The sequence below is a fragment of the Canis lupus genome, chromosome 3, assembly GCF_003254725.2.
Source record: "Canis lupus dingo isolate Sandy chromosome 3, ASM325472v2, whole genome shotgun sequence".
NCBI lineage: Eukaryota > Metazoa > Chordata > Mammalia > Carnivora > Canidae > Canis > Canis lupus.
In genome coordinates this window covers 13,971,104-13,997,050 of record NC_064245.1, presented here as the reverse complement: position 1 = coordinate 13,997,050, position 25,947 = coordinate 13,971,104, and the positions used below count along the sequence as shown (strand labels likewise).

Genomic DNA, 25,947 nt, shown 5'->3' with positions numbered 1-25,947 from the left:
TTCTTCTTCTACAGAAATGTACCAAATGTCTTCTCACTTCTATTGGTATCACTCATGATAGCAGCAAGTAGCACCCTAAATGCTAGGGGATATTTGATCTATAATATATACTGATACATACATATCTATGTTTTTAACCTTAGGAAGAGGGTCTCCAAACTTCTGTGTACTTCTTGGCAGCCTCCATTCATTCAGATCCTAGGCATTGGGAATGCCATACTGAGCAAACTAACTAAACTGCTCTTAGGGAACTTACAGTCTAGTGGAGAAGACCAATAATTAAACTTTCAAATACATGGGCAAAGAGCATGCTGGAGCACCTGAGAGAGGTATTTAGGAAAACATGGGCCATCAGGCAAAGAGGTCTTCCAGAAGTAGGGATATCTAAACTGAGACCTCTGCAATACAAGCAGACATTCACTAAGGGAAAGGGTCATGGTTGGTAGAGATGGGGCCTCAGGGAGATGGAGCAGCCTGAGCAAAGGCCCAGAGGCCAAGTGAATGGAACACATGCCAGGAACTGCAAGGTATGGTCAGAATCTAAAGTATATGTGGTGGGAGGCAGGAGAGAAGGTTTGAGGAGGTAAATAACTAAAAAGAAGGCTGGAGAGATTAGGAGGAGCAGGGTGTCGGATCAAAAGGGCTTTATAACTCATGTTAAGGAACTCAGGCTTTCTCTTCAAGACGCAGAGGAGCTTTGAAAATTTTTATTTTTAAAAGATTTATTTATTTATTCATGAGAGACACAGAGAGGCAGAGACACAGGCAGAAGGGAGCGTGATGCAAGACTTGATCCCAGGACCCCAGGATCACGACCTGAGCCAAAGGCAGATGCCCAATCACTGAACCACCTAGGTGCCTCAACTTTGGAAATTTTTAAATAGGAGAGTGATATGATCAGATTTGCATTTTAGAGAGACCCCTCTGGCTGTAGTGTGGAGAAGAGATTATAGACACAGTGTGGGAAACAAATGTGGATCGTAAAAGAGGGAGTAATGGAGAAGAGTGGAGATAATGAGCTCAGTTTTAAACTAATTGATTTTGAAGTATCTATGGGATGTCCCATTGGAGGCAATTCAGTGGTGAGTGGCCAATATGACCTGGAGCATGAGAGAAATATCTAAACTGAAGATCTAGCACAGAAACAGTAATGGGACTTATGTACGGGGAAGAGACTACCTGGGATTGGGGGGAGTGGCAGAACCTAGAAGTTTCCAGGTGACCATTTGAGGACAGTAACAGTGAAGTAGGAGAGGAAGAATCATCTTTTGAGGATTTTAGTCTTCCCTGTGAGTTCCTGCTAGCAGATGGTGTCAACTTGGAGTTCTTCCAGTAATGCTTTCAGATTCAGCATTATATCCTCACCTATTGAAGAGGACCCTGTCCAAAAGTGGGCGTATTACACAATTCAGTAGAATAGTTGTAAGTGCTCTCGTGACTACCCTTCCAGCCATAAGATAAACGTGTTGCATCTTCTCAGATGCAGAGAGGGTGGTGCCCCAGAGAGAGGCAGGATTGTTGTCCGGAAAAATATTGGATTGTTTTGACCTCTGCCCAATTTGGCATTTCCTTCTCCAGGGGATTAGAGTCACACTCATTTGTCATAAAGACTTGTTATTTAAGATCTTTCCCTTAATATACAGTCATGAAATTTCCTAACTTCATAGACTAAATTTTCCATAAACCCATTCCTTGGTTTGGCTACTTCATTTTCAGGTATTTAGGTGATAAATGTTGTGGGTAAAAAATGACTGATCTGTTCAGCAGTGTGTCAGAAACCAGGTCCTCTTTTACAGACTCAAAAGACACAAACTGAGAAAACAGAAAAATAATCCAACATCCATGCTGAGAAATCTCGAGTTGTGGGGTCTGACAGGCCTTAGTTTAAAACCAGTGTGCCACCAGTTACTATCTGTGTGACTTTTGATATGTTCTCTAACTTTGAGGTCTTAGCTTCCTTAAAGTGGGGATAATAATACACCCACCTTGTAGGTCATTGGAAGAATTAGAAAAATGCTGATTGAGCTATTACCAATTATCAGAGATATCTCTAAGCACTTTACCTGGATTAAGTTATTTAATACTTCAAAGAGGTGTCTACTATTAAGGCACAGAGAGATTAGGTGAATTTTGTGAGGTCACACCATTTATCAGAAGTGCAGCCAGAATTAACTCTTTAGTCCCAAGAAGAGCTCTTAAATATTCTATTATTTCCCTAAACATATGTAGACCACCTAATGTAGTATCTGATACACAGTAGGCACTGTGCTTGATAATTGGCACCAATTAATAATAATAAATAGAACTTTTGATCTTGATGGGGAAGACAAGTTCCATCCAGAGTTTCATCCAACTCTGATTCAGATTAGTATCTAAAAATACTTGAGTTTATAAAGGTCCTTTGCACTACATATGAGAAGAAATACCTGGGCTTGCAATAATTCTAGCAATGGACCTACGTAGAAGTACAAAATATAGATTTCTCCTGGAACAAAATTATAATGAGCAAGTATTTCTCTATGTTAAAAGCTTTTCTTTCTCTTGTCTCTGGGGAGGGAGGCTAACATAATGAAGAAACATTACGGACATTGACTGGAGGTGGGCAAAGTGCCGATGCCAGTGTGCAGTGAAGTATATTTCCTCTGTAAGTTCTGGCCATCAAAGCAAACCCAGTAGCCATTACTGTCAAGTAAAAGTCATCCGTATCCAACTACCAGATGCTTCTCCAAAAAATAATACACTGCTTTCACAAGGGAGACATTCATAGATGGACTTCAAATGGGTGGGGCCTTTATGGAGCCATGTGAATGGTGGTGGACAAACCTACTTCTGCAACTCAGAACAACTCCTATATCTAGGAATCTATCTAGTCCTTATGACTGAATTCCATTGGTTGGCACTTAAAGGCTTTCGAATATTCACAACACCAATATAAAACCCTCAGAGAGGAAAAAAAAAACACACCCAGGAGTTTTATTGACTACCTCCTCTGCAGGGATTAGTTGACAATTCAGTGAAACGAAATCTTTAAAAGCCAAGAAAGTGCTAGGTACCTAAGACATGTGGAGGACCAAAAGACAGTTAGTGGAAGAAAGGTTAATAATGCCAAAGAGAAAACCAAGGTTTGGCACTTGTGACGTTACCGAGTGCCAATTAGTTCGCAGTCGGTCTCAGTTTCTATTAAGTTCAAAATCAAACAAGGGTGGACTATTCCTCCTTTTTGCATAGATGTAAATTTGCAAATTAGCTGGGGGCGGGGGGATAAATTTTCCAAGTTAGTCTTTTGGAAGCGTTTCCTGCCACCTACGGTTCTTTCTAGGTGGCACTAGGTGAATGGCAGTATCAGAATACAACTTGGCAGGATAAGGGAGTCAGTCCCAAAGACACATATCTCAAAGCGTTGATATTTCTTTGAGGTGTCAGCAGTTATTAACGAAATTAGACAAAAGTATAGACAAAAGTATTGGAATTGATCTTGGGGGCCTGATTCTATTAAGAATATAGAGAAAGTAATCTCTCTGAGCTCTCTATAAAACGAGGATAGTATCTACCGTAAAAAAAAAATGATGGGAGACTTACATGAGGTAATGGTGTGAAGAGCCTGGCACATAGTAGGCACTCTGTCTATCCCAGCCTGTGCGTGCTTGGTCACTGAAGCCCTGTTGGGCAATGATTACCACTTCACAGGCACAGAAAGTTCCTCTGCTGAAGCAAACGACAGTGCCAAGATGCTCTGCAATGCTGGATCTTATCTGGCTTTGTTAGAAGCTACTTGATTTGCGTGAAAGCTTATTCCTGCTTAGGTATTTTCCAATGTTCACAAAGTATTCACCACTGCTTATCATAAATCTGGTTCTAGTGAGTTAATAAATCATTCTGAGCCTCATTCTTGGACAGAGAGGCCGTCCAACTTTGTATAAATAGCACTTGTTCTGAGGCATTATGAGGTTGGCCTCAGGCAACTCAGAAATAAATACCGAAGCTGCTCATGACAATATAAATTTGCCTTCTCAGCAGTATATTTTCCCTCTAATCTCCTCCTTTGCACACGAAAAATCTTCTGCTCCATCTGGCTTTTCTCTTGTGCCCAGAAACACATAACTCAGCCTGCAAAGAGAGAACCTTTATCTTTTTTTTCCCACACCACCTGACTTTTTAGGCTAATTTCCAAACTTTTGGAGCCAGCAAGTAATCTTTTTGTAAAGACTATTCGTATACTATTTCTTGATCTATTCAATAGAACAGTTAAGGTTAGAACCTTAAAACCAGTATATAGTGGTTTTCCCTACAACAAAACAAAACACCCTTCCAGTTGCCTGATATTAAACCATGTGGCTTATTTTCTCCATAGAAAAAGCAACCACCATAATTCTATATGATCGAAAGGAAGGAAATGGCATTTAAAAAGGCAGGGTCTTAGAAACTCAATATATTTAAGCCACCTGGGAGTCAGATAATCAAACAATGTGCTCATTTTATTTAATGTGAGTGTTCTTTCTATGTGAAGTGTGATGATTTGGCACGCAGGAGGCACACGTAATTACATTCAACCATTCATAGATGCTGGCTGCCACTAAAATATTCTCTGAGTGTAGGTTTACTTTCCTTCTCAGAGTCTTAACACCTAGAACTGATTATTTATTTATTTATTTATTTTACAGTGGAGGCTTCTTTGGAAAGGGGTTCTATCCTCAGGTTTGTTAGCACAAGAGGGCCTCCCCACTGCTCCCCCTTACCCCTGCCCCTGCTTAGTGGAAACCAGAGCTGTCGCTTCACAGGTGCTGCACCAAGCAGTTCTGGTATTTTGCTTCAGCTCATTTTGGACCTAGAAAACTTTGGTGACCTTAGAATAGCAGAACACTGACATTAGAAATCTAGCTCAAGGCCCTGACTTTACAAATGCACATAAAAATTAAAGGCCAAGACAGAAGACTTAGCAGTTACATACCCATTCGACATTGAAACCCAGATTGAAAGACACCACTTAGGTTTTGTGAGTATAATTTAATTATTTAATTATTATTTAATTCTTTTAAAGAGAACGAGAAGAAGTACTTGATCAACTAGGCGATAGTGTACTGTAAGCAGCATGTTAAGTGAGAATACTTCAGATAATGTTACAGAAATAAACAGCCACATATTCTTAAGAGTCAAATACTCATGACATTTATATTTTCACAGTAACTCTTTTGAGTAAGTCATCATCTTTATCTGTCCCCTTTTTGGCAACAATTTAAGAGGATAATCCCCAGTTTCAGTGATCTAGTGAAATTCAAATTCAAAGGAAGGTGTATTCATTTTAACGATATACACAATGAGCAATGCATTAATTTTTTCTGCTGCCATAACAAATTACCACAAACTTAGCGGCTTAAAAACAACATAAATTTATTATATTACAGTTCTGTAAGTCAGATGTCTCCACATGGAGACATGGGTCCAACATGTGTCTCCGCAGATTACAATCAAGGTGCCAGCAGGGCTGCATCCCTTTCTAGGAACTCTACTGGAAAAAAGTTTCCTTGTTTTTTTCAAGTTTCTAGAGCCTGCCTTTATTCCACGAATGGAACCACCTTCCTCCATCTTCAAAGTCAGCAATGTTGAACCTCTAACCCTCCACTGTCACTCTCAGAAAGGCTCTCCACTTTTAAGGACTTCTGTGATTAAATTAGGTCCATTCAAATAATCCAGGATAATCTCTTCATGTCAAGGTCTATATTGCATAGCCCCTTTGCCACATATTCACAAGTTCTGATGATAAGGGCATGATACCTTTGGGACCATTACTCCGTCTCCCATATAAGCAAAAATAGTAAGATAAACAATTTTTTTATTGCTCAGCCCATCTTCTCTCCAGAAAAACTAATATAATTTAAATGTTTTTGTAATAGGTACTACATACAGGGGAAGTAGTGTACAGCCTGAATGAACTTTTATACTGATTCAAACTCAGAAGAGACAATGACATGTAGAGTATTTCAACACTCCAGTGATATAATATGAAACCCAACCTATTCTCTCACTATTCTTCTATTTTCCAAGGGATATTCCAATTTTAATTATCCCTCTCCTGCTATCATATCCTTTCACTAAAACAAATTGGTATTTTCAGTTATAATTTGAAAATATAAAAAAAAAGGATTTCAAATGTTTTATAATAGCTGCTTGTTAAAGAGATCCTATTCTTAAGTTTCCTCAAAACATTTTAAGGTCTAAAGATAATTTAGCATTTATTTTAAAAAATTATAGTGTACAAGATATATTTTAAGTACATTAGAATTTAAACCACTGCAATTCAAAAAGTTCCTTTTAATCAGCCCCAAAGAGGAAAAATCCATTATTATAGAGCAAAGGGACAGCCAGACACCTTGAGTGGATTTTTCAGTGCCATAGACCTTAAGTGATTCTATTTTCTAAACCAAAAATCAAGTATACCCTCTAAATAAGGGAATTTTCTGACGTTTTACCTTCTCTGTATAAAAAGTCTTAAAAATAGATATATGGCAAGATTATTGTATTTGTATCTGATACACAAATATATCTTTTAATGTAAAAAACAAAAACAAAAAAAACTCTCTTGCAAATTGACACTTTATAACCAGCAGCTGAGTACTACAAATGGGAGTCTGAGAAGCTTTCTATCCATTAGCAACTAACGTGGAAGAAAGGAAGACCTGTAGAGAGACAAGGGTCAACTATGCCAAAACAAAGTTTCACATTTTTTAAAGTGTGCAAAAAATGAAATAGATCTGCAAGCCCCTCTGACTCATACATGAAATATGCTTCATTTTTGTGTTCCTGTAAAATATCCCCAAAACAAGTGTCAAGATTTTCTATGAGGCAACCAATTATGTATCTTTTCATATTTATATATTACATATTAGTAAATATTTACCTAACTAATGTTTCAGTTTATTTTTTTAATGCTAGTTTAGGTAACCATATCTTTTAATTCCCTTAATGCAGAACCTGAGTATTTCTGTCCAATCTTGTTCGGTATAGATTCCCAAATGAAAGAAAGTCAACTCCTTTTGTAAACTTAATAAATAGCACAGCATTTTAAACTAAAGTGTTTTTTTTTTAATTATCCTGACCGTAAATTAATGCAAGGGACATTCGAGAAATATGACAAGTGATCCCAAATAAATAGACTGTGTTCTAAACGTTTACTCATTAAGCCGAAATATATTTTTTCACAGAAAATGATAATCAGATACTTAGCTGGATTATAAACATCTAATTCATCAATAATAGCCAAACGGTGGATAAAAATGAGCAAAAATGCACTATAATTCTCAAAACAAAACACCTAATATGAATGCCAAATATTGATACTTCTGGGAATAATTTTTATGTAATTTCTCTAAACTTACATATAAAAAGAAGGGAAACTTTAGCTACTTTAAAATTCCTAGAATCTGATAATACTGATGCCTTTTCAGTTTTTCTTTGCTTTAAGCATGCTGTTTAGCACTATTCTCCTTCACTTACTAGGATTAAATGACAATGTTTAAAACACTTAGCATAGGTCTAGCATGAAGTAAGCGCTGTAAAATCATATATTTATGATTTCAGCCTCAAAGTAACTGGGCAGTAATTTTAAGAGAAAGTAACAAAAAAGAAGACGTGTGTACATCCATCCAAAAAAGAATTACCTGAGATGGTATTAACTATTGTGTTTTTGAACCTTCCTTTCTAGAAAAACTGGGTCTGAGGTCCCCAGAAGCCAGAAATAGGCATCGTAGTCAAAAGGTCAATCCTTGGCTCTGAAGCAAAGGCTAACCAAGTCCACACTGTAGGAGAAAGTAATCTTATAAAGCAAGGAACACCCTAGAAAGCAGATGGGAAACAAGAAGTGATTCATAAGCACTTGAGCAGATAGATCCAACTCATTCTGGGGTAAAGTCTAAAGTGCTTCTTGGAAGGAGGAGGGCATGGGCACCAGAGAGGCACAGGCAACCTTTTGCAGCTCATCTCTGGCTAAGTACGTGGGCCAGGCTGTTGAAAGCACTGAATCAGTTTGACAATTGTGAGGACAAGGAAGAAATGACCATAGAATTCTATGACCATAGACCACAGACCATAGAAATGACCATAGAAGAAATGACCATAGATCAAGTGCTTGATCTTGTTAAAGAACAAGTAAAAGGAAGAATCATCATTGGATCAATCCAGTGGTTCACCAGCCTGAATGAACATTAGAATCTCTTAGGCATCCCTTATAATGCAGAGTCCTAAGCCCTTATCCTTAAAGATTCTGATTGCATAGGTCTGAATGATGATAATATTCAGCCAAATTTCGGAATTCACTAAATTATAGTTGTTCAACAGATTAACCTTTGGAGTAAAATTTAATTACAGAATATAATCAACTTATATAATCTCGCAAAATAACATCATAGAGGTCATTTAGAAAAATTACATACATAAATTGTACAACCACACATTTTCATACAATATATGTAAATATCTGAAAATATTTTTTAAAACCATAAATCCAAGGTAAGCAACATACAGTTTTTTCAGATATATAAAAGGGTTTTTGAAAAACTAAAATAGGTAAATGTGCTTTCAAGTTTTAAAATTTGAACTTAGAAATTATATCTGATATTAATACTACAAAGAAAATAAGACTATTTTTTATTTCAGAAAGTTCAAGTCTTTTTATCATAATTGAAGAAACTGCATGATCGATTAAACACTGTCTGCATTATTTTCCAAAATTTTCCATTCATTTTTTTAATGCAGCCATACACCTGAGTGTTTTGAATTCTCTAAACATATCCATTAGCAGTCTAAGATTCATGAACATTAACATTATATTTCTTCAACAGAATCTGAGATGAACCACTAGTAAAATAGGCTATGAGATTATTTAGATGTTATGAGTTGGTCTGCTAAACTCTAGAATTCAAAGAAGGAATTAAATCCTTCAATTTATTTTTTAACATAAAATTCTGCACTGTGCTAATCTGCTTTTGCATATTATTTGGAAAATGGCTATTAAGGCTTTATTGTAAAGGGGTACAAAAAATATATTATGCACAATGCAAGACGGAGAAAAGAATGGTTTTACAAATTACTGATGAATACCTAAGGGAATCATGTTTCCTTTCATTATGGACTTCTCAAAATCAAACATATTTTTCAAATTAAAGTTACATTAAGAGTTTCTGGAAAACTAAATCCCTAGTTTAAGAACTTAAATGTCTTTAGATTTAAAATAGGAACAGATGATTATAACTATGGTTTTTTAAAATGTTGCCTTGGGGAAAAGTCTTGATTCATTGATTTTTCTCTAATAACTTATTCTCTGCTTGCTTACTATAAAATAATGTACTGTTACTGTGAGGACAATTTCTGATTCAATTCCAATGCTCTTGTATCTCCATGAGTTTTGGCATTGTTTACCAGCACCTATGGGAAATCACATAGAGGAATATTAGTATTTTGTTTATTCATGATAACTATTTAAATTCATAGAAGCCAAGTATGCCAGAGACAGCAAGCAATATCAAACAACACAAGAAAAAGTGGCTATGTGCAATCTTTTCAGTCATTTTTTCTGAAATAAACTGTTCAGCCAAAGCCAACATCAAAAATAAGTATAATTTATTCAAATGCTCAATTAGTATAGATGTAACATTTTGACTGTTACCTTCATCAGCACTGTATAAAATTCAGTGGTCACTTTGTTTACAGTACTGTCAAGTCTAAAACCTTACCCAAAAGATCACTTTATATACCGAACTGTGCAAGTGATACTCCTCTCCTTTAAAACTAAAGCTTAGTTAGAATTGAAGTTCTAGATTCTAGGCTCTATCCAGAAGCTTTGCAAGGTTTTCACCAATATCACAAACTAAAAGATTGACTGATTGATAAGATTTTATTTATTTATTCATGAGAGACAGAGAAAGAGAGGCAGAGACACAGAGGGAGAAGCAGGCTTCCTGCAGGGAGCCCGATGTGGGACTCGATCCCCGGACCCTGGACCAAAGGCAGACACTCAACTGCTGAGCCACCCAGGCATCCCACAAACTAAAAGATTTAATTTTGGGTGTTCATTCGACTACTAAAACTTTTTGGTTGTTAATTTTCAAACATGTGAAGGGCCTGAGATTTTGCCCTACTTGTAAGCTAACAAGTTAGCCTGGACAGTTTCATGGATACTGCCAAAAGACACAGTTCTCCTGGATCAGAGACAAAGGTCTTTACCACTCATGGTACAACAAACTGCATGAGCATCAAGACATTTATATTTATTCCCCTTGGTCCCTAAGACTCACATGGGTGACATGGATAGAAGTATATGGATTCCCACAACCATACTGGTTTGCATTACAAGGGAAGAACCCTGCGCCTAGGAGATTTTAATCTTTTATAATAGGCCTACCCTTTGCTCTGGAGGGAGACACTTAGGTATGTCTCCCAAGGCTCACTATAAAAACATTCTTGAAAAGACAGTCTGGAACAAAGAGCAGTCAGGCCATCTGCTCACAAGATGTTTAGAAATGCAAGAAAAGCATGGAGGACTGTCTCCAATATTCATATAAATTCTAACGTTTTGGTTTGCAATATGTTAATTATAGTGCCTTTCTCCAAGCATTGTTTCTGTTAATATTTCTTTAATATTGTAAGTTTCATTGAAAGGTAAACAGTATTTCAAATGCTTTAGATATTTAAAAAGCTCCTCATTAATATTCATTGTATTTTGTAAATTATAAACTCAAGTTATGAGAATCTTAAACCAGTATGTGTTTTACATACTAAATCTTTTTAAGAGGGATTTTATTTTATTTTTTTAAAAGATTTTATTTATTTATTCATGAGAGACACAGAGAGAGAGAGAGAGACAGAGAGACAGAGAGACAGAGAGACAGACAGGCAGAGACAGATAGGCAGAGGGAGAAGCAGGCTCCATGCAGGAAGCCCGACGTGGGACTCAATCCCAGGTCTCCAGGATCAGGCCCTGGGCTGAAGGCAGCACCAAACAACTGAGCCACCCAGGCTGCCCCTAAGAGGGATTTTATATATATATATATATATATATATATATGTTTATTTGTTTAGATACCAGAGCTACCCTGTGAGGAGCAGAAACTGTCACATACATCTTATGGAAAAGACAAAAAGTAAAATAATACTTCCAAAGATAGTATCAAGATCCCATTAAATCCTGCTACTTCCAAATCTATCCTATATATTTGCCTCCAGTGCAAAGGTCATATAAAATACCATAACCAGCACCTAGCACCCTTCTCTACACTTTCTTATTCTACAAGGCACATTCAGAGAATGTATTCCCTACAGGTTAAATAGTGTTTCTCAATGAGGGGGAATTAGTGGTATCATTTGGCACATTTTTGGTTGTCACAGTCAGGTGCAGAGAGGAGGACAGTGCTACTGGTAGCTAGTGTTTAGGGTGGCTAGGAATGCGCTAGATATCCTACAATGCACAGGACAGGAACCTTCACCCCTCTTCCAACAAAGCTCCAAAATGAAATATTGTGAATAAAATTAATGCCTTACATCAATAAGCTCGTAGTCATTTTTGGCATGTAAGTGTCTCAGTAGATACCAACGTGCAGTTGATACTATAGACTTGGGATACCCAGGCTGATATACCACTCTTTCCAAAAGTCGCCGAGTCTCTCTGAAAAAGATACTTATGTTTAATCCAAAGCATCTAAATTAACCTAAGATATTTCATATACTAGTCTCACACACATTATCTTTCTCTTTCTTTTGCACACATGGTGCTGATTCCTTCATAAAATTTTTTTTATAGAATAAAGGTAATAAAAAAAGAATAAAGGTAATAATAATGGCTAATATTTACTAAGGGTTTATCATGTGTTGGGTACTATACTAAGTGTTTTATACATATGGTCACATTTAATATTTGCAATCTTATAAGGTTGGGTTGCTGTTACTATTCTCATTTTGTAAGTAAGTAAATTAAGGTACATTCCAAAAAGAAGTGGGGGAAAAATCCTTTTTTATGAGCACTTCTGAGTACTCTACCTCTAATCTTTTTGGAAAACAGACTGAAAACAAATCCATAAATATCAAAGATGGTCTACAGCAGAGTGAAAAGTGTATCAGGCTTTTTAATTTTAGTGCATGCTTTAAAGGATATGTACAATATGTGAACCTATGTAATAACAGGCTGATTTACAACTGTGTTCTAATTTTTTCTTTCCTTATTTACTAACATCTATGACTCCAGAGACTTTCATACTTACAGAAACAAAACAAATTACGGTTATTTCAAGAAGGGCTAAACAGGAGGATCGTGTGAGTAGTTTGAAGCAGAAGCTAAAGAACTTGTCTTGAAGATGCTTCTACATACAAATCACATAGTAAGCACAACGGTTTTTCCTTTGAGTGTCAATTTGGACTGATTTTTGGGGGTGATAAAAATTATGTTAAGTGCTAACAGATTACAAGGATGTGGAGGTTAAGGCCCTCTAAGTCACCTACGCTGAAATTCAGCAGAAAGAGTTTCATTAAAAAGTATAAATTATAGCCTAAAACATTTATTGGTGAAATCAGCCACACAAAAAAAAACTGATCAAAAGTAAATCAATAATAAATAGTGCTGGAATTGCTGATTAGTCATAGGTCTTAATTCCTCCTTCACTTAATTTTGGGATGTTGAGGTGATCTTTGCCACATATTTATATGTATTAAGCTTTATGTCTACAATACCAATCCTGTTCTAGTAACGTATGCTCCTAAATAACTATTTAATTACAGTTGCCCTGTACTACGTGTAATATCCATTAAAGCTAGATATAATGCTCAGAATTTAAAAATATTCTTGCTTGTTTTTTCATCCATATGATCGTTAAGTAATTTTTTCAAATTTATTTCTAACTCGGTCCCCACCCTCCAAAAAAAAAAAAAATCACTAAAATTTTTATATTTTAATCTCCGAAGCTTTGGGTTTTTCTAGATATAAAAACCACATTACTTATAAACATATTTCTGTCTTTTCAATATTCATTACTTTTTTTCATAGCTTAGTACCTTTCAAACTTCAGTCAATCTAGCCTTGAACTTCAGTCTTTTGGATTTTGTTTCTAGAATCCACATTACACTGTTGGTGCATCCTAACACGGTAAACTTCTAAAACCTTCTTCACTTGAAATGCTGTCATGCCCCATCTCTCATATTCTGTATCTGTGTACCAAATTATTTTTTGTAAAACAAATATAAGACTTTATTTTCTTTTTTATTTGGTTACTAGAAAAGCCTTTCCAAAGTAGGAACAGATATATGAATAACACCAAGTTTATTAAACTAACTCTAAATCTTCGTTTCCCAGAGGAACTGAAAATAAAGAAAAAGAAACATTTCCAAGAAAAAGAAAGGGGGGGGGACAAGAATTCTTCATACCTTGCCCCCATTTTGCGGTTGAATTGTAACAAAGCTTGTAAAAAGACAGCCAATGGACAAAAGCAAAGTTTTAAGGCCTCAGTTGTAGCTTCTTGAACCAAAGATGACCAGTGATCATTGAAATTCTTAGCCTGGAAAAATATAAGACACATATTAAGTCGAGGCTTTTGACATGTTTATCTTAAAAGAATGCAATTCAACTCTCATTTATTAAGTGACTACTTGGAAGGTGATGCAAATGTAAATGCTACAGGAGCCATGATTCTACAAAATGATTATCTGACTCCTGCCCTTAAAAAGCTACAGAACAGGGCAGACTGGAAAAAAAAAAAGGGAGGTTTCACCCAAATTACCACAAATTTGACAACTATTATTATTATTTATACATTCTCTGAAAAACCATTTATTGTGGAGCTCCTATGTACAAGACAGTGTGGTAAAGCAAGGATGCAAAAATGAACAAAACATGGCCCCTGGCCTAAGGACCTCTTAAATGTACTTTATAGTAATAGCACCAAAGCTGAAAGAATTTCCTAATCAACTTAAGTATCTTTGTCAAAAAGCTTAGTTAAATCAAATAAATAACATTGGGAACAGAACACTATGGCAAAAGCATGAATTAATTCAGGTCTATTTAGGGCAATTTCTTCTAATCATGTAAAACACAGAATGATAGTTTAACTTTTAATTGCAGAAGCAACATGCATATGATAAAAAAAAAAACCCTCAAACACTATATCAAAGGATATAAAATGAGAACTTCTTCTCTATCATCCCTTGAAGACCCCCAGTGCTATTCTCCAAAGTAATTGTCATTAAATTTCTTTTTTGTCCATGAACCACAAGCACGTGCACACAAACACGAAACATTTAGACATATATTCTTAAGAGTATATATCACACATACATATACTCAAATAGAATATCATACACTGGCAGTTTGCTCCCAAAAGCGCACATTAAACATTTATCCTAAAGAGTTTTCCAGACTAGTACTGAAGACTTCTAGATTAATATACCTAACTTGGTATCGAAAAACAGATATCAAATCAAAAATTACTAGAAGTCCTTCCTACAAAATGTAAAATTAAACTGAGAAAATGACTAAAATGTTAAATTTCTGGTACTTTTGTCACAGATGAGTACCTGGGTTAATTCTAACTTTATCAACAGGAAACAAAAATGTATATGCTGTCATAATTCAACTTTTAAATTGTGATCTTTGTTCCCCCCCACCCAAACTATGACAAATAATCTGCTGGAATCTATGGGTTTACATTACTCTTATTTCCATCAAAAACCCAAATATAAAATCTATGAGGAGGCCACACGAAAAGGTGATGAAACAACAGAAACTCAACAGAAAGCACTATCATCTTAAAGAAAAATAAAAGAATCAGTTTTTCATGATCATAATTATAACATGATCTTACCATGCATACTTTTAAAGCAAGCAGAGCTAGTTTCAACAGACTCGACAGCTTCCCGCTCCAACTGCCCTGTTGGGATGCTACTTGTAGACTCTTTCTATAACACATCTCTGCAGCACCCATCATTCCTTGGGACTGATATACGTGTGCAAGCCACTGAGAAACAAAGAGAAAAGAATCAAAAATATTTTAATTTAGTACATAGTATGTACTAAACAAATTCAATGCACTTTGATGAAGTTAAAATTTTAATTTAATTATTGGTAAATTTGTACCCCAAAAAACTCAAAATTCATAGGTCAAGAAAGGAGTAGTTATCTTGCCAATTCTACCAGCAATAGCTTACTAGCCACACCCCTTGAAAGTCTTAAAGAGTCTTCTAAGATGGCAAGTTAGGAACAAAATAAAAATGGAATGTAAAAACAAATATACCATGTAAATACTAATCAAAAAGAAGTTTGTGTAGCTGTATTTACCTCCAACAAAGTAGACTTTAAGACAAGAAATACTAAGAGATAAAGGGAGCTGTTTCATAATTATAAGAATCAATTAACTGGAAGATATAATACTCCTATGTTTGTATTCACTTAATATAGACACAGAATTTATGAAGCAAAAGTTGAGAGAAATGAAAACAAAAAAAACCCCAAATGCAGAATCAAAGTTGGAGGTTCAACACCTATTTCAGCAATGGTAAAAGAAACAGACAAAAAGTTCAGTAAGGATATATAAGATTTAAACATAATCAACTTGACTTAAATGATAGATTTAGAAAACAATACTCTGGGCTGTTTAAGATTCTCTCCCTTCCACCCACTCCCCACATTCACTCTTACTTGCATACTCTCTCATAAAACAAAAACAAAAACACCACCAATAAAACAAAACCAAACAAAAAAAAACAGAAAAAATCCATATGGATCAAAGAAGAAATCCCAATGGAAATCATAAATATTTTCAAATGAATGACAGTGAAAACAATACATAAAATCTTAGAGGATGCACATATTGGACAAAGAGGGAAAATCTACAAGTTTCTATTTCAAGAAGCTAAGGGGGAAAAAAATCTAAATCTAAAGAAAGTAAAAATAACATACAGAAGAAATCAATGACATGTAAAGAAAGTATAATGAAGAAAATCAAAACAAAAAGCAGGTTCTTTGGGCAGCCCGGGTGGCTCAGCGGTTTAGTGTCGCCTTCAGCCCAAGGCGTGATCCTGGAGACCCGGGATACAGTTCTGCGTCAGGCTTCCTGCATGGAGCCTGCTTCTCCCTCTGCCTGTGTCTCTGCCTCTCTGTGTGTGTCTCTCGTGAATAAATAAATAAAATCTTAAAAAAAAAAAAAAGCTGGTTCTTTGAAAAGTTAATAAAACTGCTTATTATCAAGAAAAAATTTAGAAAACACAAACTACCAATATAAGAATGAAAAAGGGAAAAGCATACAGATTTTCCAAACATTACAAAGAAGGTATCACGAACAACTTTATGCTGATAAATCTGAAATTAAGATGTGCTGAATAAACTCCCTGTAGTTCAACAAATGTTAAAGAAACAGGAAATCTTAATAGTCCTATGTCCTAAGAAGTTTTACCAGTAATAAAGAAAAGAACACCTTTTTTTTTGTTTTGTTTTTTGTTTTTTTTAAGAACACCTTTTCCATATAGAACATTCTTGGCCTAAATGGCTTCAATGGTGAATTCTTCTAAACGTTAAAGAAATAAATGTCACTCTCACACAAACTCTATCAGAAAATAAATAAAAGGAGAATAACAACATAGATACCAAAACCTAACACAGACCTGATGAGAATGAAAAATTACAAGCCATTCTCTCTCATGAATAAAGGTGTTAAAAATTCTTTAAAAAGTCATTAACAAAGTGACTTCAGCAATATATATAAAAAGGATAATATACATCATAACCAAGTAGGATTTCTTCTAAGAATGCAAGGTTAGTGTAGCATTTGAAAATCAATGCTGTCCACCACATTAACAGAATAATTAAAAAAGAGCCATTCTAATAGATGTCCCCCCAAAAGATCTGTTGAAACTGAACATCCATTCATGATAGAAAACAAATTTCTTTTACCAATATAGAATAGAAGAATACTTCCTTTATCTAATATATATCTCTCTCTCTATATATATATCTTCAAAAAACCTACAGCAAACATATTTAATTATGAAATAGTAAATGCTTTCTACATCAGCTTGAGAATAAAATAAGAACATTCACTTATCTACCACTACTTCTATTTAACATTGTATTCAAGGTTCTAAACAGTGCAATATGGCAAGAAAAAAAGTCAATATAGAAATACTGGAAGGAAAACGTAAAACTTTATTATTCAGAAATGACAGAATTGTGTATACAAAAAACCTAAAATCATTTCGAAAAAAATAAGTGAATTCAGCAAGGTTGCTGGGGGGTCAACATATAAATATCATCTACATCTCTAAGTGTATGGAGCTAACATATAAGAAAAAAATATCATTTGTAATAAAACAAAAAATATCAACTATCTACAAATAAACACAAAAATATAAAAGACCTCTACAATGCAAATTGTAAAACATTGCTGAGAGAAATTTAAAACTTAAATAATTTGAAGAAAATACCACATTTATAGAGAAACTCAGTAATATTACTTTATCAATTCTCCCTAAATAAAATTACAGATTCAAGCAATTCCAATCAAGATCCTAGCAGGGCTTTTGTTTGTGGGGGAAGGAGGCAGGGTAATTGACAATTTATGTAACTGCAAAAAATCTAAAATGACTTTAGATACTTGAAGAACAAAAAAAGCCACAAGTCTTAATACTACCTCCACACATCAAAACTAATTATAAAGCTATAGGCAAAAATAAACGGATAATGGAAAAGAAGAGGGGAGCCCTATAAGACCCACAGATACAGTCATCCGATTTATAACGAAAGCATCACTACAGTTCAATGGGGACAGAATGATCTTTTCAAGGAATGATGCTGGGACAAATGTGATACACATAAGAAAGGAAGGAACCTTGATCTGCAACATTAACAAAAATTAATCCTGGATGGATCATATACCTAACCTGTGAAAGGTAAAACAAACATTTCTAAAGGAAAACAGAAAAGTATCTTCAAGAGCTTAAAGTAAGCAGAGCGCTTTTAAATAGAACATTTCTTTTTTTTTTAAATAGAACATTTCAATAAAGCATTTATCATTAAAAAATGGTAAGTTAGACTTCATTAAAACTAAGAACTATACATCAAAAAATATTAACAGAGTGCAAAGCCAAAGTACATGATAAAATATGTGCAATACAAATACTCAAAATATGCTTCAATCCAGAAAATATAATGAGTAACAAAAATCAATTTAAAAAACAGCCCATGAAAAATAAAAGACACTTTATAGAGAGGATATCCCAAGGTTCAATAAGAATATGAAATGTGGCTCAACATCATTAGTTAGGAAAATTCAAGTTAAAACTACCACAGAATACCTACCTATCTACTGAAAAGGAAAATATTAACCACATCTAGCAATATTAGCAATTGGAATGCTCAGAATTTGCTGGTGGGAACATCAAATGGATAACCATTTTAGAAGACTGTTTGACATTTGGCTTATTTCCAGGTTTTAGCTATCATGGGTAATGCTGCTATGTCCGTCCTTACATATGTTTTCCGGTGGGTGATAAGGGATATGTATGTTTACTGTAGTAGATCATGTCAAACAATCTTCTAAGATGAAATTTTAAAACTATGACTGCATGAAACAACTAAATGAATCCCACACACATGACACTGAATCAAAGTAACCAGATGCAAAAGAATGTCTGTTTAAGTGATGTAAGTCAGAAGTCAGAATAGTGGTTTTCCCTTTTATTTGAAATAGGGGGAAATCAAAAGAGGCATGAGGAGGCAACTAGTTTACTGAAAAAGCTCCAAATCTTGGGATAGGTGGCAGCTAAAAAGGTATATACATAAATTAAAAATGTAAGGAGTGGTACTTTTAAGATTTTTATACTTTATCCTTTGTGAATTATATCTTAACAGAAACGAAAACAGATGCTATCTCTTAAGACTATAATTTATAATTAAAATTTATAATTTATCTTTTATAATTCCTTTATAATTTATCTTTTATAATTCCTTTATAATTTATCTTTTAATTTTTCCCTTTTAGTTTGACAAGGTATTTTTCTTCTTGATGAAGAATATGAAATCATGAGTCTCCATTTGACCTTAAATTATCTTAACTCTCATATGGCAAACTTTAAGACAGGGGAAAAAAGCACCATCTTTCTTCAATGATCAGAGTAAAAAGCAGGCTTAGCTTGCATAATCCAACTACTTTATGGCATTAGATAATCTTTTTAAGCAGAAACATCAAAAAGTTGTTATAATGAAAGATCAAAATGAAGAACAAATTATAGTAAAATAAGCTTCTATAAAATCAGCATCAAAAAGCCCCTTTAATACTCTCTCTGGAGCATAGAGGAAACTACAATAAACTGAATACAGTAATTACATGTTTTTTTTGTGTTTCAACATCAATAAGAATAAAGTACATATGATCATTATGTGTTTGACATTATAGATAACCAGAGTCAGCTAAAAGGACATTCTGCTGATTCAAGCATTCATAACTATTTCAAAAAGCACTAAATACCCATTAAAATCCTGGATATGGGTTACCTATATGGTAGCTAAAGAAAAACCACATAAATCCTCTCTAAAAGTAGAGTTAACACCATTATGACAAAATGTTTGAAACACTCCTTTAGTTCTCTTACATCAACCCCATGTAAAAGACAGTATTTTCAACACTATTTTAAATTGAGGGAATTCACAATCAACAATTTAAAAAGCTCTGAAGCAGTATAGTAGCAGATTCTAAATTAGTATTAAACTTCCTTAGTTTCCCTAATCACAATACAACATACTTTAAATTTTGAAAATGAAAGCTATATGGTAAGTTTAAAGGTAAGACATAAAATGGAGCATACCCCCTTGCCTTCCTCTAGTATCACTAAGTATTCTAAATCAGGACTCACGTAGGGAAACAGAGAAATTACCTGCCAAGCTGGAACAGAAGTTGAGTTGGACATGACTGTTTTCTGCAGCTCTTCAAGTACAGCATCTGGGAGAGGTTTTTGCGACTCCAGGAGTGGTTTACACTGAACTTGTCTCAAAAGCAAGATAACAGCTGGCTGATCAGGGTTACTTTTTAAATTCTAAAAATTAAACCCCAAATAGAAATATTTCAAATAGTTTCTTGAATATTAAGTGGCAATTAAGGTATTCTTCATGTTACAAGAAAAATGTGAATTTAACCTTTTCTTATTAAAAAATAAAGAACTGCAAAAGTAAAATAAATAAAACAATGATCATCTTGAGAATATCAAACTCCACACTTAAAATTGATAATACTATTATTATAGTTTATAAGACATTTATTTTAGACTTAGTTTGTCTCTTTGACTTGTATTATTCCCAGGTGATATCCTGAAAAACTTAAGTTCTGAATGTAAATAGGTGAATTAAACAAATAAAATCAACTGTGAAGACTAACACTATTCCTTATTGGAAGAAACTATGTAAGAAGAGCTATAATTTTTTTTCCTTTTTCAACCTCTTCACAAAGATATTCATTGGGATGTCCTTCTCTAGACACAGACTTCCTAAACACTGTAAGAGAAAAGACCCATTTGCCCATTTCCCTAAACCATTATTTATACACAAACCCCACACACATACAGAAATTTTACATATATGCGTATGTATGTCCTTCCATACACACACACACACATACACATTTAGGAAGTATATATACACACACATATACACATATTTGGAAGAAGTTTAAGAAAGTTCTCTAAACAAGTCTTCCACTGTTGTTTTAAACATTTCTTTCTTTATTGCTTGTCCCTTGATAACATACTTCTCTATTGTTTATTAAATCATAGTCTTAAATGTATGTGATTACTTTCTTCTAAGAGGTTGGAACAAAGAAATGACAAGAAAAGAATCATAAAAGTATCCCTTATTCTGTTAGAGACAGCATACCAACTGTCAGTTGCTTACTAAACACTCAGAGTAATACTAATCTGTCCTGAATTTAGATGGAATTTCTTAAATAATAGAGAAAATTACTCTGCTCTTCAGAGACTTCAAACACTAAAGGGATCTTCAAAGATCCATTCTTCCTTCTCTATGAAATTCATCTGCTCTTCAGAGAATTCAAACACTAAAGGGATCTTCAAAGATCCATTCTTCCTTCTCTATGAAATTCATCTTTAAAAAAAAAAAATTCTAGAAAGAAAATTCAATCTCCCTGGTAAGCTTTTACGAGAAAAGATGCTTTCAGAAAAAGTTATGTTTAAAACTCTCATTATCCATTAAATTATTTCTGATTACGTTTATGAAACTGATTCATTCAATATATATTTATTGAGCCCCTACTAGGTGTTAGGCAAGGCGCTAAGGATTGACATACAGAACCTATAATCCAGGTACGTAAAAGGTGTCTACTGAGTAGCTCTAGTCACCCCATTTACATCTCACTGTCTATGTGGTTCAGAGCTTTGGAAAAATACAGGGATGTTGGTAAATATAGCATTCTGAAGGCAGTAACCAGAACTCAAAGGAATATACGGCCTCTATAATGGTAACCCCCCACACACAAAGAACTATTAAATCCTTGAGTTCTAGAGTCAGACAAATGTGAGTTCAAATGGTAACACTATCATTTTCTAGCTGGGAACTGTTATGCATATTACTCTCTCTAAGCCTTAGTTTATTCATTTATAAAAAGAGGATAATAGTAAATATTTATGTCATATATTCTTGGGAAGTTCAAATACAAACTGCTAAATGTACTGAGTGGCTTATAGGAAGTAATAAATGTTGGGTGGTGTCATTATTATCATCATCACTATCCTCACCACTACCACCATATGCCCTTTAAATAACGTGCATTCTATTTTTAATGTTATTTTCCAAGTAGGATAAGAATCATCCATAGAACTCAATGCTCAATTATACAATAATACCTTTGTGCAGAGGGCTTCAGCTTCAGATATTCTTCCTGTGTCTATCAGACCAGTGACAGCTTGGGAGAGAGACCACTTTTCAAGAGATTGGTTATAATCTTTAAGGAATTCTTTGTCTTTAACTGTTAACAAAAATGTCAAGGTTACTTTCTTCTGCAACTTATAAAGCGTTCTCAGAGGAGTAATTAGTTGCTAAGAAGTATTACAATTTGACTTATCATGCATACATAATTTTTAAAGCTTACCCATACTACAGGAATACCATAGACTATCCTAACTAATATGTGCCAGGTTTCTGAAAAGTTTCATGGTAGGAATATTTGTGGTCAAATAACTTAAAACTTTATAGACTCATGATTTACTTTAAAAAATCACTATCTACACTAATGCTAAAAATATCTCATTGAAAAAAATATGTACCGCAATATAACTGACATATGATAAATTACACATACCCACATATTCAAACTCTACGCTCAGAAGACTTTTGACATAAGCATACATCTATGAACCGTCACTACCATCAAGATAATGAACATAGTCATCATCATAAAGAGGTTCTTCCTATCTCTCTGTAATCACTTCTGTCCTCAACCTACCTCTCCTCTTACCCCAGGCAACCTACATACATACATACATAAGCATACATCTATGAACCTACATACATACATACATAAGCATACATCTATGAACCGTCACTACCATCAAGATAATGAACATAGTCATCATCATAAAGAGGTTCTTCCTATCTCTCTGTAATCACTTCTGTCCTCAACCTACCTCTCCTCTGACCCCAGGCAACCATAAATTATTTTCAGACGTAATGGATGAGTTTGCATTTTCTAAAGTTTCACATAAATGGAATCATGAAGTATAGATTATTTGTCTGGCACAACTATAAACATGGTAAAATACGTTTCCAGATGTAAAGTGACTTTGCATTCCCAGGATAAGCCCCACTTGATTATGATGTATTGTTATCTTTTTTATGTGTTGTTGGATTTGAATTGCTATAGTTTGTTAGGAATTTCTGCATTTGCAGTTCAACAGTGTTCTTGTTAAAGTCTTGCCTGCTTTTGGTGACAGGGTAATGTTGGCCTTGTATAAGAAGAGTTACACCAACTTTTCTATTTTCTGGAAGGGTTTATATAGAACTGGCATTATTTCTTAAATATTTGGTAGAATTCATCAATGAAGCATCTGGTCCTGGAGTTTTCTTTGTGGGTAGATTTTTAACTATAAATTCAGTGTCTTTAATAGATACAAAGCTGTTCAGTTTATTTATTTGTTAAATGAGCTTCGTGTCTTTTAAGGAATTTGTCCTCTTCACCCAAATTGCCAAATTTAATGGTGTAAACTTGTTCATAAAGTCTTCTTATTAGCCTTTAAATAGCTATAATGACATTTCATTCCTGACACTGATACCGGTTTTGTTGGGTTTTTTCCCCTGATGTCTGGCTAAAGGCTTATCAATTCTATTGATCTTCTCAAAGAACTAGTTTTCACTTCTGTTGATCTTCTGTTTTCTCTTTCACTGATGCTATTTATTCTTTTCTTCTGCTTACTTTGAGTTTAATTTCCTCTTCCTTTTTCTAGTTCTTAAGGAGAAGCTGAGATCATTTATTTGAAGGCTTTCTTATTTTCTAACGTAGATATTTGATGCTAGAAATTTCCCTGTAAGCAGTGCTTTAATAGCACTGTAGAACTTTGAAATATTTTTTCCTCTTCATTCAGTTCAAAATATTATCTAACTTCCCTTATGGTTTGAACTGGTTTATTTATGTTATTTAGTTTCTAAAATTTGAAAATATTCCAGGTATTTTTCTGTTACTGGTTTTTAACTTAATTCCATTGTATAAAGACAAAATGCTTTAAACATGATTTGAAGTCTTTTCAATTTATTTAAAACTTTTTATGGCCCATGAGGTATGTGCGTAGATTTTCTGTGTGCACTTGACAATGCTGTTATCAGAAGTATTCCATAAATGCCAACTAGGTCAATTCAGTCGATAGTGTTGTTCAAGTCTTTTTATATCTTTACTGATTTTTTTGTTCAATTGTTTTGTCAATTATCAAAAGAAGAGTACTGAATCTCTAACTATATAATTGTGGATTTGCCTAATCCTCCTTTCAGTTTGTTAAGTTTTTGCTTCATACATTTTTCCACAAGTTTCTTTTATCCCACAAATTCTATGTGAAATACAAGGCAGGTTTTCTGTATTTTGAAGCTCTGTTACTCCGTGCTTAAATGCTTAGCACTGTTATGTCCTCTCAACGAATTGACTCCATTATGAAATGACTTCCCTTATTATTGGCAATATCCTTTGCTCTGAAATCCAATTTGTCTGAAATTAGTATTGCCATTCCAACTGTCTTTTGATTAGTGTTGGCATGGTATATCTTTTTCCATCTTTTTACTTTTTAGGCTATTTTTGTCTTCAGAGTTAAATAAAAATTTCTATCTCATCTGTGTTTCAAGCAGTAAATAGTTGTTTTCTATTTGTTTTATTTAAGTCTTTGTTCCCTTTTTCTCTTCTTTGAATTATTTTTTTAATCTCCTTTTATCTACTTTGGTGGCTTATTACCTTTAACACTACTTAGTACCTACTTTCAATTTTAAAATATTCACCTTTAACCTGTCATTGTCTACCTTTAAGTAATATTATATCACTTCACTTACAATATAAAAATTTTACAACAGAATATTTCCATTTCCCCTCCTGTTCTTTGTGCTATTGTGGTAGGGTGCTCTTTAAATAGTCAATTACAATTTAAAGAGATTTCTAGTGTGTCATCTGTGGATCTGTTTCTATTGACTGATTCATCTCATTATGTGTGGTATTTTTCTTCCTTTCTGCATGCCTATTAAGTTTTAACTAGATACCAGACAGACATTGTGAATTTTATCTTGCTGAATATTTCTATATTCCTATAATGTTCTTGAGCTTTGTTCTATATGCAGTTAAGTCTCTTGAAAATGATTTCACCTTTTCAAGGCTTGTTTTTAAGCTTTGTCAGAGGAGATCATTCATCCTTTAGTATAGAGCTAATTATGCTCACTACCTTTCAGCAGTATCCTTCTGAATACTTCACCCTGAATTCACCATGTGTAAATGCTTTCCTAAACTTACGTGAAGCAGAAACAGCAGATAACAGTGCCAAGTACAAATCCATTCTCTTTGGCTGAGTGTTGTTCACTAGAGCCAGTTTATCATCAGCATGACAGGCTGCCATTAGCCCAGCCCAGACAGCAGGATCACCTAAACATAGGAAGTATAGTCAGAGGCTTGTTAATATCAATATATCAGGGAAAAACTATAAAAAATGAGACTAAGAGTTTATAAATACCAAAAATTAAATTAAAAATAAATTGTATCTCCAGAAAAAAATCCACCTTCTTAAAGAAACTAATTTACACTTCTTTTCAGAAGACACATTACTATATTCATCCTTTAAGATTTGCCTTTTCTTCAAAATATAGCAGAGGATGAGAAATATCCTATTAAGCTCTTCCATGGGTGGTTAGCTCAGTTGTCTAGAGTATTGTGCTACTGTAGAAAAGTCAATTATGTTCATTTTCATCGGACACAAAGGACAAGTCTCAAAGAGACACTTATGGTCATCATTCAAACCCTGTACTAAAAGTTCAATCAAAGGAAAAGCAAGATAATACTATTTCTCAGTTCTTAAGAAAAGTTTGAGCCAAAGAAAAAGCTCAAGACAACTCCATTTACTTATGTTCTAACAGCCAAGGATGAAAGTTATTTAATCATTCCAAGTGAAGCAATTCTATGATTATATATCCCTTCACTGATTTGATTTTTCCTTCTTTCCTTCACACCTTGACAGCACCTACAGGGGCAGGGGGAAGCAGTGGACTGAGGTAGTTGTGAAAAGAAGGTAGGAAAGAATTTAGAACTTCGAAGAGTTATTTTTTGGTCTTTTGTAAGTCATATTTTGCAGGTTAATACTTGCATGGTCAATATCTTAGTCCTGCTACCCTTAAAAAAACAAATAACTCTGGGGTCCCTGGATGGCTCAGTAAGTGGACCATGCAACTCTTGATCTCAGGGT

The 25,947-nt window shown here is 34.3% G+C and overlaps 1 protein-coding gene across 8 annotated transcripts in view; it reads right to left on the bottom strand.

Annotated features, from left to right (window-relative positions):
- Positions 1-5,371: 5,371 nt before the first annotated feature.
- Positions 5,372-25,947, bottom strand: part of SKIC3 (SKI3 subunit of superkiller complex) — an 80,190-nt gene continuing 59,614 nt past the window's right edge. For all 8 annotated transcript variants that reach the window (XM_049108201.1, XM_049108202.1, XM_025438182.3 and 5 more), the window contains 7 exons: positions 25,005-25,133; positions 21,874-21,995; positions 19,897-20,055; positions 14,835-14,987; positions 13,402-13,532; positions 11,530-11,653; positions 5,372-9,417 (listed from right to left, as the gene is read on the bottom strand). In XM_049108201.1, coding sequence (XP_048964158.1) covers positions 9,343-9,417; positions 11,530-11,653; positions 13,402-13,532; positions 14,835-14,987; positions 19,897-20,055; positions 21,874-21,995; positions 25,005-25,133 — 893 coding nt within the window. In that variant the 3' untranslated portion in view covers positions 5,372-9,342. The remainder of the gene's footprint in view (positions 9,418-11,529; positions 11,654-13,401; positions 13,533-14,834; positions 14,988-19,896; positions 20,056-21,873; positions 21,996-25,004; positions 25,134-25,947) is intronic.